We start from the raw sequence: 12,751 nt of genomic DNA on the forward strand, positions 1-12,751 counted from the left end.
GATGCTCAGTCTTCTGAGTTTTTCTTGAAGACCGTACTACTGTGCAGTAATGTTTGTTCTCACAGGCTGAAATGTGTGAGGCACAAAACTGGAATAGTGGGAAGCGCCGTGGGTCAGGACTGACGGGTGCTGACAGCTCTGGAGGAGCCTCAGATGGCCCCAGCTGAGTGTGGGCAGCCTCCCTAAAATCTCAGCTGCAGTGTCTAAAAGGCAATGAAGCACCCAGAAGTGACATCTATATTTCATGGGGTTTGTGTCTTCTTCCTCTCCTGAAACAGAACTGGCACTGTCTCCTTTCAAAACAGCTAGAAAGGGATTACCTTGGCTTCTCGCAGTCAAAGCAGATAGAGAGGAATTGCCTTGGCTTCCCTCAGTCAACAATGCTATTCCTGTTTAACCATTTCTGCCTGGTTTCCCATGTATTGATGTTACAGAAATCTGTACCACAGAGGTACCCAGCTTCCTTTACAATGTCTTTGAAATATTCCCAGGATTGATTGAAGTGACCCACAGAGACTGAGATTTCGTTGTGTGTGTAAACCAGGGCTTCAGCAGCCTGGGGTTGGGAGAGATTGGTAGGCTTTTTGGGGAGGTGTTTGGGCTGTACATGGACATATGCATCTCATCTATGGTTATCTATAGAGAGTTCACACCTGCTGCTGTGATTTACAGCATCTTTTGCTGGTTCTCATAGAGTTAGTCTTCAAAAACAGGGAGAGAAGAGCAGTAAGGTTGAGGGCTACTTCTGATGCAATGCATCCTGCCCAGGAGAATCAAAAACTGGGGCGAGAGCCCCTCTGCACTGGGGTCTCTGTGCATGGTTGGTGCCATGCTGGGCTTGCCTCCCTCCCCAGCTCAGGCTCAGCACAGAGCTGTGTGATGGGGCAGTGAATTTTACTGTGGTGGTGGTAAATGTTCCAGGGAACTGTGAACTGCTGGGAGCACATCGCTGACTAATTTACACACATTATTATATTCCTATTCCCATCTCATCAATAATTCCAGGCTTGGGTCATCACTTTCTCTCTTACTTCCCTCTCACTCTATTCTCTTTCTCCATAAATCATGGGCTATTTTAGTGAAGCCACTGGGGAGCACACAGGAGAAAGGTAAATGGACAAGAGCCACGTAATATTTTTTTTCCGGTTGCTTTTCAAAGCCCCCCAAAAACCCCATGAACTGAGCCAACATCATGATTATTGGGAAGACAGATGATTTGAGCATTTGGAACTGTGGGTTTTTTTCATTTTACACCTCTCCTAACACCTCCTTTTTCCTGCTTCCATTCTCCTGAGCCAAGCTGTTAACAATTAAAAGGAATTACCTTCCCTCTGGTTTTGACTTGATTTTATTTGTGTTTATAGCAGTTTAGCTAACACGCTCCATTCAGGCAGCTGCAGGGAACAGACCTAGTTTCCACTGGGCACTGGAAGCTCATGTTTCTCTCCAACTTGTGGGTTTTCTTTTAATTGATCTCTTTTGTTTTCTAAGTGACTTGTTTTTCCTGCTGGCTAAATTTGCCATACTGACAGCCCTGGAGACTTATGGTTTCTGCAGGTTGCTGGGTTAGGTAGGACAGAGGCTGTGACTATGTCAGATGTCCCCTCCATTTCTTAGTGATTCTCCTCCTGCTCAACTTCTGTCCTCACCAAACAAACTTTCCTGCACTGCCTGTTTCTGCAGTGTCTGTGGGCCTCCTCCTTCAGAGCAAGGTGGGCGGTGAGTTGAAAGGCATCGGCTGGGAGCAACAGCAGCCCCAGTGGCTCCCTTTGTCCATCCACAGCAGAAAACACTTTCCCCAAGCAAATACTGCCCCACAATATTTGTCATCCGATTTGTGAAATCTGTGTTCATGCTGGCTTCTGGGGGATCTTGAGTCTCATCAGCTCCTTTCCTGCTTTGTTTCTGTGCTAATGTTAACCATTCCCAGAGCTGGTTTTGTGCCCGACCTATCTCTGTGAACAAGCACCTGTGTTAATGGAAAACTTCCTTTTTAAGCAGGGTTTTCAAACAATGAGCCTAGCTTTTTGCTGTCTGTAGTTGTCATCTTAAAACATCCTCCTTCCCCAGGCATACAGTCACCCACATGCAAATAGGCAGAAGTGAATTAAATCCCAGTGTTAACAGGTATAACTCCTGCTCACTGAAGGCAGTTGGATTTGCTCGCTGTTAGCTAGGGGTGAATTTGGCCTTTTTGCCAAGTCACTAGACCAGGGTAAGTGGTTAAGTGCTTAGGCAGTTCTTATCATCTAAGCTACAAGTTTCCTATCATCTAAGCTGCAGGTTGCCCCATATAATTTGCATAGCACATGTTTGCAGGTTGCAAAGGTCCCTGTTAGAGTCTCTGAAGTGTGCAAGACGTACAGTAAAAGCAGCTATTGCGTGACAGGCTGACAGCAGCGTTGTCTTCTCTAGTGCTTGCTTGGTGTGCTAGGAGGCATAACTAAAGCAGTGGAATGGGAAGTTTGGATAACATCTCCCCTTGCCCTGTATCAACTTTTTAACTCTAAGGAACTCTGATCTTTGCCTTAAGCATTTTTATTGCAAGGTAATTGTTACCAGGGAAGCTTCAGCACCATTTCTCTCAGTAAAGTCGATGATATTGCATCCATCAAAGGAGTTAAATATTTTTGTATATTTTTACGTTGCTCAGTGTTGTGGTGTGTGCAGATCACTTGGTGAGCCCCTATTTGGTCCTTGTAGTTTTGGGGATATAGATGTCCTTGCTGCTTTGGAGGACTATAGCCAACTGCAGGCATGAAGAAGTGGCCAGAGTATCAAGAAATGTAAATGAGTAAAATTTACATGTAATGTAATGTGAAGGACAAAATATTAATAAGCTTTATGGTAAAGATATGGCAACTAGCAGGACTAACTTTTTCCTTTCTCTTCTTCTTTTGACCCCACAGGTCCTGCAAGCTCTGTGAGTTCCAACCAGTGAATTATGGGCTGGGTAGCCACCAGTGCATCATGAAGATTGACTTTATTTTTGCCCTCTCAAGGATCACGTGCTTTATGAATTCGCTCTCTCCTCCATCTCACTGCCACCTTTGTCAATATTGTCATTGCTTCTAGGAAACCAGAATCTGAGGCTTAGGCTTCAGCTCTCCCTTTCCTTCCTTCCTGGAACAACCAGTGTCACCTTTGTGTTCTACCAAAAGAAACCACTGTGGGTTATTTTGCCCTTCACAAAAGTACATCGGCTGGAGAAGTCACTTCATATACCCAGTACTTCTGACATAAAAGCCTCCGGATCCTGAAGGATAGTTGATATATTTCCTTAGGAAGGAGACATTTCCTCTTGGTCACGTGCACTTTCTATCTCACTTTCCACTTGCTCTCCCTCTCTCTCTGTCACTCTGTGCTCTCCTCCTTTTCCTGTTGGATTTAACATTTGGTATTGACTGCTGGGATTCTCCTCTCAGTAGTGTGGCTTTTGTTCTTCTCCTAGGGAAGAGCAGATTCTTGAAACAATGGGCTTCACTCTGCACTCTGTGTACTTCACCTTGAAGGTGAGTTTGCTGCTGGGCTCCTTGCTGGGTCTCTGTTTGGGTCTGGAGTTCATGGGCATCCCCAACCAGTGGGCCCGCTACCTCCGCTGGGATGCCAGCACTAGGAGTGAACTCAGCTTCCAGTTCAAGACCAACGTCTCTGCTGGGCTGCTCCTCTACTTTGATGATGGTGGTGTCTGTGACTTCCTCTGTCTGTCCCTTGTTGATGGGCGAATCCAGCTCCAGTTCAGTGTGGACTGTGCAGAGACTACTGTTATCACAGAGAAGCAGGTCAACGACAGCAACTGGCACTTCTTGATGGTCAGCCGCAATCACCTTCGGACGGTGCTAGTGCTCGATGGTGAAGCCAAGCCAGGTGAGGTGCGCCCACAACGCCAGTATATGAATATTGTCAGTGACCTTTTTGTTGGTGGCGTCCCATTGGACATCCGTCCTGCTGCCTTGACCCTTGATGGTGTTCTGGGTGAGCCTCCGTTTCAAGGATTTATCCTGGATCTGAAATATGGGAACTCTGAGCCGCAGCTCCTGGGCAGTCAAGGGGTCCGACTGGAAATGGAAGGGCTTTGTGCAGAGAACCCCTGTGAAAATGGTGGCACTTGCTTCCTTCTGGATGGTGAGCCACACTGTGACTGCTCAGCCACTGGATATGCTGGCAAGCTGTGTTCTGAAGGTAAGAGAATACTTCCTTGCTTCCTATTGATCTTTATATAACCTAAAGTTAATTTTTCACTTAGAAGGGCTACAGCTGAGCCCTTATCCCTGCTGGTGGCTATCAGAGGAATTAAAGTTCCACTGTTCTTTTTCCAGCTGGAAGTAATGAAATGGGAGTAGACAGAGAGCATGAGCAATTGCAAAAAGTGCCTTTCTGAAAGGATGCTGTGTTTCTAGCATGGGCAGATTTTTATCAGCATCTTTTATTAATAAGGGTAGAGAACATCAGTTGCTAAATACTGAAGTATCCTATGTTGGTGTTGGTAAAAGCAGTGGTAAGATGTTAATCTTAGCTGTCTGAGTGAATTTCACTACCCCGCGTCCCTGAAAGCTGAGTGAAGTGTTGGTAAACAGGAGCCATGTATATATGGCCGACATAACTAATTGACAGGACATTGCAAAAGTTAGGCCATCTTTGATGTTAGCTGTTGCTAGTCTTGGAAGCTCCATGCTCCCCCTCAATTGCTTCCATACTGGTCACTGAACGGCACCTTGATTATTTTAGCATCCTTGATTAAATTGATTTGGGACCTGCTGAATGATTTTACTTAGTACTGCAAAGAGAAAATCGGTTTGAGTATCTCTACGTTGTTTCATACTCTTTTTTTAAAAATTTGAGTCCAGAAGTTAAGTAATGCAAACCACACGATGAAGTGTATTTCAGGTTTTTTCCATTGGTCTTCAGTAGTGTGATTGTAATTAACGGTGTATGTGCAAGAGGCTTAAGTAAGTCAACTGGAAATCCCAGTGTGAATTTCAGAATCTCATTACAGCATTTTTTATGACATTTGGGTTTAAACACAACAGTTTGAGCTCAAGTCAAGGATGGAACCTGGGCAAGAAGTGTCCAATCTCAAGGAAAAAAAAAAAAAAGCCAGATATTTTGTCAAAGTGGAAATACTTGCAATAATGTCTTATCATAACTGGCATTTGTTTACTTCTTTTGGCAATGAAAATCAATTAACCAGAATTTAGTATGTAAAATGTGAAAGTGCTGAAAATAAAGTTCCTATACTGTTGCTGTGTAAGCAAAAAGTCCTACAGAAATACTATGTAAATACCGCTCTATGTTTACAGTATAGATGGAGAAGCTAAGCTAACCTATCTTTTTAGGAAGGGAAGGTTTGGAAAATAAACATGATATCTGTATGTCCATTAATTTTAAGGGGCTTTTAATGCTAACAGAAAATTGGGCTTTGTGTCCAAATATTGCAGTAACAGTACATGACCATTAGATAGGAGGTGTGAGCCTGTAAAGGGCTGAACACAAGAATTCTTCCTGGCAATTTGTTCCACACCAATCAGGTCCAAACCAATAATGAGCGAGAACTATTTTCTGTGCTTGAACCGTGAATTGCATGGAGCTAGAAAGCCTGCTGGGTGTGACCAGGCACTTCGGTAGCTGGGCTGCCAGGCCCCCTCCTCATAAGTTTACAGAACACACCTCATGTCTAAATGCCAGTTTTGGGTAATGAAAGATTGCAAGAGCCACACAGGCATGTGGACGCTGAAACACAGAGGTACGAACCTCTTTCTACTGCTGGGCTAATGGATCCAGACCCCACGGGGGGCTGCTCAAGACATCAACAGCATATGGTTTTCAGTGAATGTCTTGAGAAAATATTGTGAGTGAGGCTTCCATGTTCCTGCGGGACAATTGTGAGAGCTCTAACCAGGGCTCGGGTGGTGGAATTTCTGCCTTTCCTAGGTGGGCGGAGCAAGATGAAATCCACCTTCTAACAAATCCAGGGATATTTCTGTTGTAGGCATCACAGATCAAGCAGTGCTATTGTTACCTTTTGAAGCCATGCGTCACCATTGCTGTTTGTTTCCTATAGTGATTCATCAGTTTCCAGCCCAACCTTCTATTAAGGGTGAGCAAAGAAGTTTGTCACCATGTACCTTCTTTAGTAAATATTTTTAACTCACTGTTAGCTGCGGTCTGTTCACTCACACAGAAGATGGTGTGCCGAGAACTTCTCCAATGGAACAAATGTAGAAGTTTCTGCAAACAGTCATTGCCTTGTCCAGTTCTTCAGTTTTCTCTTTTATTACTTCATAGTGTATATTTGTTTTACGTTAGAATTTTATTATCAGCCTTGTTTTTTGCCTCCTTTATGCTGCAGCAGTGGTGATTTCTGTGTGTTAAATGCTGTCACCCAAAAATGTTAACAGTGTCTGTACAGATGGTGAAAAGAAGGGGGAAAATGGAAGAAAAGCTGTTTAGTAAGTGGAAACAAGCAGACAAAGAAAAGTGGCAAGGAAACAAAACAGGAACCAAGTTAAGTATAGCTGCCTTTTTATCTGACTTTAAAAATGTAGCAAACTCCAAAGACAGCTCTTTGAATTCTGTGACTGTGGCAGGACCTCCACTGATGATAGGAATGGCAGAACTGGATGCAGGCTCTTCCTGCTGATGGTGTGATTGGCCATTAAACAACTTGTATTTTCTTTGTTTGCTTTGCTTTTTTTCCAAGAGATGAAGATGTTTGTTATCAGAACTGTTTGCCTTTGTTTTGTTTCCTCATCCTGCCTCTGTGTATTTTCAGAAGTAGCATGTTATTTTACTCTCAGTCTCATTTTTGAAAAAGATGTGCTCTTTCAACTGGATGTCAACAACTGCCTTTTAAGGGGGGGGGGTATCCTTAACTCCATTACGGCATTTACTAGTCTGGAGTCTGTGTGTGTATTTTCATTTCATCACCGGAGTTGGCTCTTTTACTGGGAACTGATGGGATCCAATCAATAACAACTTCTGTTTCAACGGCTAAATGCAATACGTACCTTTTTAATAATGAGTTCTCTTGACAGTGTCCAGGCCATTACTTGGCTATTGACTGATACCTATGTCTGCAGATGGTAAAACCACAGCAAACTCATTTATTCTGTGGCCAGAGAAATAAGAAATAAATAGAGATTGGAACCTGCTGATTCTGTACTGTGACGGAATGAAGCTCCATTTACAGTATTAAGGGTTACTGTAACACAAAGTGCAGTTCCAGTTATGGTGAACCTCAGCAGAGAGCAACTATTCCTTACTGAAACAAAACTGTAAATCCTGTCCAGAATGTGCCCTCAGTGTGCAGAAAGATTTTTGGCACTTAACGTGCGCCTAGAGTTACCAGGGTTGTGTATATCGTGCCCAGGTGGGTAGCTGAGCAGGCCTTTGCAGGTCAGTGAGAAGTACGATTTCTGTTTCTGAGTGTATACAGTAGGAGTGCAAATGCAGGAACACTCTGGAAGGTTTGGCTGTTTTGAATAAAATATGATACCATTTTTATTGCAGATGGAATTAAGTGGTTCATTGAATATGACAGCTCTGTAGGCTACAAAGGATAGCTGATTTGAGTTAGCAATTAATTTGTATGTTTCTGGGCAATGGTGGCATTAGACATGAAAGCTGAAGTCAGAGACGTCTTCCCCTCTAATAAACCTTAACAGTCTCTGAGGGATCAGGCTGCTGCCATGAGAGTGAGGTTCCTGTAGAATTTAGGCAGCACAGATACATTCATGTTGCTGGAAGAATAACCCCAACAAAACTTTTCCCATGCAAAGTTTGAAAACTGTGCTGGTGTAGCAGCCAGATGAGCATGTCCATATCTGCTCATTTAGGATCACGCTGACGCCTTTAGTCTGCAAGAAATGCTCTCTTCCTCTGACATGGCTGTGTAGAGAGCGAGTTCACTGATGTGGACAGCGTGAGCACAACATTGCACGTACAAGAGTATTTTGGCCCAAGACCGCACCCTCTCCCTAGGCGTCTTCTGGACTTTGTGAGGAAAGGTGAGCAGAAGATGTGCTTAGAAATGACATTAACTCTGCTTGTAGTTGCAGAACCAAGGCGTTGATGTGATCACCAGCTTCACAAAGCACCATGCTGAAGCCTTTGTGTTGCCTGCAGGGGCTGTTTCTAAACGAAGCCTGAATAGGGGCTTGATTGCACCTCTTCCCTTGATTACAGAGCAAGATTTCCTGGGGATGCTGCCTGCTGAATGACAGAGGAGCCCGTTGCTCTGTAATTATCACACTTTTAACTGCAGTGGGAACAGATTTTTCTATAGCCCCTCAGCTTGGTTTAAAGCGACAAGTTACTGCAGGATTTATCCTCCACCTGCCCCTTCGGAGCAGCCCAGTTTTGGCTGCATCTAAAGGGACTGCCTAGCCATACTTGCAATCACCGTATCTCCCTGCCTGCCACCCCAAAGTTTGTAATGTTAAGGGCTAGTTTGGCACTTTGCCGTAAGCCTGATGGGTGCGCTTAATTTGCATATACATTTACATACATTTTGTAATCAGAAACAAATGAACATGACCATAATATTTGCTTCCACTTGCATATTCCTTGATAGATGAATATAAATTGGTTGTTGTTGAATTCACCAGCAATAAACAGCTGCAGACCCTCCATTTGGTCCTCTAGAACAGCAGCAGAGCACGAGACAGAAGGCCGTTCTGGGACACACTTTTGGGGGCCCATATCTTCACTCACCAGTGCAAAACTCTAGAACTGATGGTCTCCAGGGGCTGCAGAGTAGATATTGCAAAGGGCAAATCTGCTGTTCTGTGCCACTTCTTATGCCCCAGTTCTGGCCATCGCGCAGAAACCTGGTAAGAACTCTGCTCATGTGACTGGATTTTGCAGAAATTTGGTTTTCCCCATCGCTTTCTCTTGCTCATTCTTCCTGATCTAAGTACCGTTGGTTGTATTTAAAATAGTAGCCTTTTTCCAGTCTGGTTGTGCTTTTTTGATGCTTTGCCAGATGAGCACCAGAGAAAGACGATGTGTTAAGATATTAATTAAGGTTTATAAAGTGCTTTGAGACTCCAAAGCGCAGTTTAAGCACCATTTGTTATTCTTAATGATAAATATTAAACTTGAACCGGAGCTGCAGAATTTCAATTTAGATCCTATATACCCCTTCACAGAAATGGCCTAGGACTTACCTCCCCTCAGTAGGCACGGACTGCTGGCAGCTCCAGACCTACTGGATTTGTTTCGTAACCTCTCCTGCTTGCTGCTTTTTTTTTATTATTATTATTTTTTATTTATTTATTTATTTATTAACCACGGGGAGGTTACAGGGCCCTGGATGAGTGTGCCATTGATTCAAACAGTGTAGCTGCAATACATGCTGACAGCTATATTCTTCTTGTTTCACTCTTCTGTATTATAGATGACCATGAGGCTGCGATCCTTTTCTGCTTGATTGCAGATCAGCTGCAGACCTCAGGCAGCAGACAAGTTACAGCCCTCAGTTAGGCAAAGCTTGAACAACTCTGCTGAAATGAACCAAAGTGTGGTTGGGTACAAAGGAGGTTGCCATTTGGTGTGAGGTGGAACTGGTGAAGAGTGAGAACAGTGTGTAGACAAGAAGGACTTGGGACTTGGGGAGAAAAGCAGGATGAAATTGTCACTTTATAAAAGAGTAAGCTATAGTTCACAGAGGCAGTTTAAAGCAGCTGTTTTGTCTTGGTTTTTTTCTGCCTGATAGTATAAGAGAACAGTTCTTGGCTATTGCAAAGAGCAGATCTGAATGGGCTGAGTAAGCTTCTGGAAGACTAAATCTAGCTGGAGTCTGGATACCAGCTTCCTCCATCAGCCCACAGATCAGCCTGATGGCTCCTGCTCTGTCCCAAAGTGTGCACAGCTGGGATCTAAACTAAAATTTTTGGGTGCTACTAAATAAAGATTTAAATAAAATAACTAATAATAATTATGAAAGTGAGCAAAGCCAGAAATTTCTTTTTCCAACTTACAGTCAGGAGATAATTTGATTTGAGAAGGAACGTTTATTTTCCTTTGGGTTTTGCCCTAAAAAAAAAAAAAAGGAGGGGAAAAAAAAAAAAAAGAGTCGATCTATTATTTCTGTCAAGGCTTCTGCTGAGCTAGGCAGCCTGTCATGGAGGTCAATCAGCAGTAAATATAGCCCCAAGCAAGACAGCACATGCTGTAGCCTTGCTTTCATCCTTATTCCAGGATGGAGGTGTGCAGACCCTTCGCCACAGGGTAATTTTCTTAAGTATTGGTGGAATATGGAGGGAGATAACCCTCCCAGATACTTTGAGAATGCTGGAAACGACGCAACAAAGCTACAGGGAAAGAAGCAGAGGAGGACCGCATCCATCTGGCAGACTCTGGCACTACTAAGAGAAGATGAGCCTCTGCACGTCAGCCTCAGCACTGAGTGCTCCTGGGTGCGGGAGAAGGTGGTAATCAATGCAATGAAATGATAGACTGGCCACCTGTCCTGGGCCAACTTCTGATTTCACTTTACCTCTTACTCTTTTGCTGACCCACTTTGAACTTGATGGACGGCAAAGCTGCTTTCTCTCCCTATAGAATGCAAGGCAACTGCCATGTTATTGCTGTCCAGAGACAGCAATGTGACCTTTGGGTGTATGTGTGTGTCTCTCCCACAATCCTTCATTGCAGACAGGCTCACTGCCATTGTAAACCTACCCTGCGGAGCAAAACATTTGCCCTTTTTCCGTCTGTGAACAGGTCCAGGAGCTGTCAGCTGGGTGCAAAACAGCCCAAGGGGTAAGGAGGTAGATATGGGTATTTTTGTATTGGGGATTTTGTATTTATGGGATATATGTATTTGAATGTGTTTGCTCTGAAATGGGGCTGGGACCTGGGTACCCTGGATTCTCATATTGTGTTGCTAACAACGTTGTTAGTCATGCTATGTCAGCTGTCCAGGCCCTGCCTGCATGTACACTTGCTCACCTCATTATCCTGGGAGGAGACTAAGGTGTAACATATAATGAAAGCAAGCTGGGGCAGCAGAACTTGGATTACCCAGTCATAAAGAACACTAGCGCCCAAGAGACTGATTTCCATTTCTGCCACAGGTTTCCTGCATCCCTGGGGTGATTTGCTGGCAGACTAGAGGACTCAGAATTGAATCAACTGACCTTTCTTTGCAGGGGATATGTACCTGGTTTCCTTTGTGTTCTCAGTTTCCATAGCTGAAATATGTAGCCAGTGGGCCTTCCTGTACTCTAGGTATTAGAAATCCATGTACTATGACAATGACACAGATGTGTAAATACCTTAGCAGGACAGGTAAATGATGATAATTGATGAGCACCCAGTAGGATGACCTGATTTGATTGTCAGTTTTCCAGCTAGGCTTGCAGTTAGAAATTCAGGTTGTCTTTCCTTGCTAAGCGACCATCCTTGAGTAGTGTTCCTCATCTTTTTTTTTCAGTAGAGATCTCCCAGTTTCCTGCCATTTTGTGCAGTCCCACACCATGGGTACTCAGACCCTTCCTAGGCTGGGCTGCAGTCGCGTTGGTGAAGACAGAGCCCAAGCAGCAGTGTAGCCTCTTCCCTGTTTGGTGACATGGAGCAGATGCTGCACTGCAGGGTGCTGAGAGGTGCAATAGGAGAAGGAGAGCTTTTGAACCTTTTTTTTTTTCTTTTTTTTTTTGTATCTGTCCTGTGTGCTACACTGACTTCCCCCAAATGTCCTCTGTCATGAACCTCAGACGGTGATCAGATGCTTTTCCTTGTGGGGTGACCCACCTCTGCCTACCTGTCTGCACTGGCACTCTCCCTGCTGTGGCTGCTGGTTCCATCCTGCCCCTTTCGCTCTCCACACTCAAGACTTGCCTTGACCTTGTGCTGTCAGGGAAAGCCATGAGAGTATAAAAGGCCACCAGAGCAGAATGGCAGAGTTTGCACTTCCTCTGTTCCTGTATGAATCATTGCATATAAAGCAGGACAACAGAGAAGAAAGCCCATTAGGTTGGTTTTGAGTGTTTAATTAGCCCAAAGCTGGCAAGTGTTTTGTGGTTCTGAGGTGATGAAAGGGTAGATAAAATCTTTTTCTTTTCCTGTTAACTCTCATCAGCACAACTCTAACTTTTGTTGTATTTGTAGCTGGTCTGCAGTTTGCAAGGTAGGCCAAGGAGGAAAGGGGAACTTGGCTCTCAGGATTTTGCTCTGAGGTGTGATTTTCCTTCTCTTACACATAGAATTTGTCCAGCGAAGTAACCTGAGTGAATATGATGGGCTGGCTTTGGCTCTGAGTATTTGACAGAGACCTTTACCAGAAAGGAAGAAGCAGTTCCTTGGTAGAGGCAGAAATTTGAGCTGTAGGTTAAAACCAGGCTTCAATCTCTAATGCTGCCGGCAGGCCCCCTGGTTTTCTTGGCTGCTGCATTAATTCAGAAGCCTTTCTCAGACTCTGTATTCTCTTGGGTGGATTTTCATTTCTTCTCAGTTTGTTGCCTTAGTACTTGAGAAAAATGACACTGAGTTTTCCAAACCTCTGGTGTGTCTCCACAGGCATGTGTTTGATTTTTCTGGTCTTTCCTGCTGCTTCCATCCCAACAGCTTGGCTTTTGCAGTCAGAGTGCCTCTCAGTACCTTTCTTCTCAAGGTAACATAAGAGAAATCCTTGGAACTAAAGGCAGTTTAGTCCACAGAGGCTGGTCAGAAACCACAGTTGAGGCAGAGGTGGATAAGCGAGATGAGAGCAGCTTGTGTTGTGATCTGCAAATTTCATAGCTCACTGGCA

At 44.2% G+C, this 12,751-nt stretch overlaps 1 protein-coding gene across 34 annotated transcripts in view; it reads left to right on the forward strand.

Moving 5' to 3' along the window:
* The window catches only part of NRXN3 (neurexin 3), a 1,021,208-nt gene that overhangs the window by 48,414 nt on the left and 960,043 nt on the right, over positions 1 to 12,751 (forward strand). For all 34 annotated transcript variants that reach the window (XM_040600857.1, XM_040600858.1, XM_040600879.1 and 31 more), the window contains exon 2: positions 2,910 to 4,182. In XM_040600857.1, the coding sequence (XP_040456791.1) occupies positions 3,474 to 4,182 (709 nt within the window). In that variant the 5' untranslated portion in view covers positions 2,910 to 3,473. The remainder of the gene's footprint in view (positions 1 to 2,909; positions 4,183 to 12,751) is intronic.

Source organism: Falco naumanni, chromosome 7 (assembly GCF_017639655.2).
Source record: "Falco naumanni isolate bFalNau1 chromosome 7, bFalNau1.pat, whole genome shotgun sequence".
NCBI classification, from domain to species: Eukaryota; Metazoa; Chordata; class Aves; order Falconiformes; family Falconidae; genus Falco; species Falco naumanni.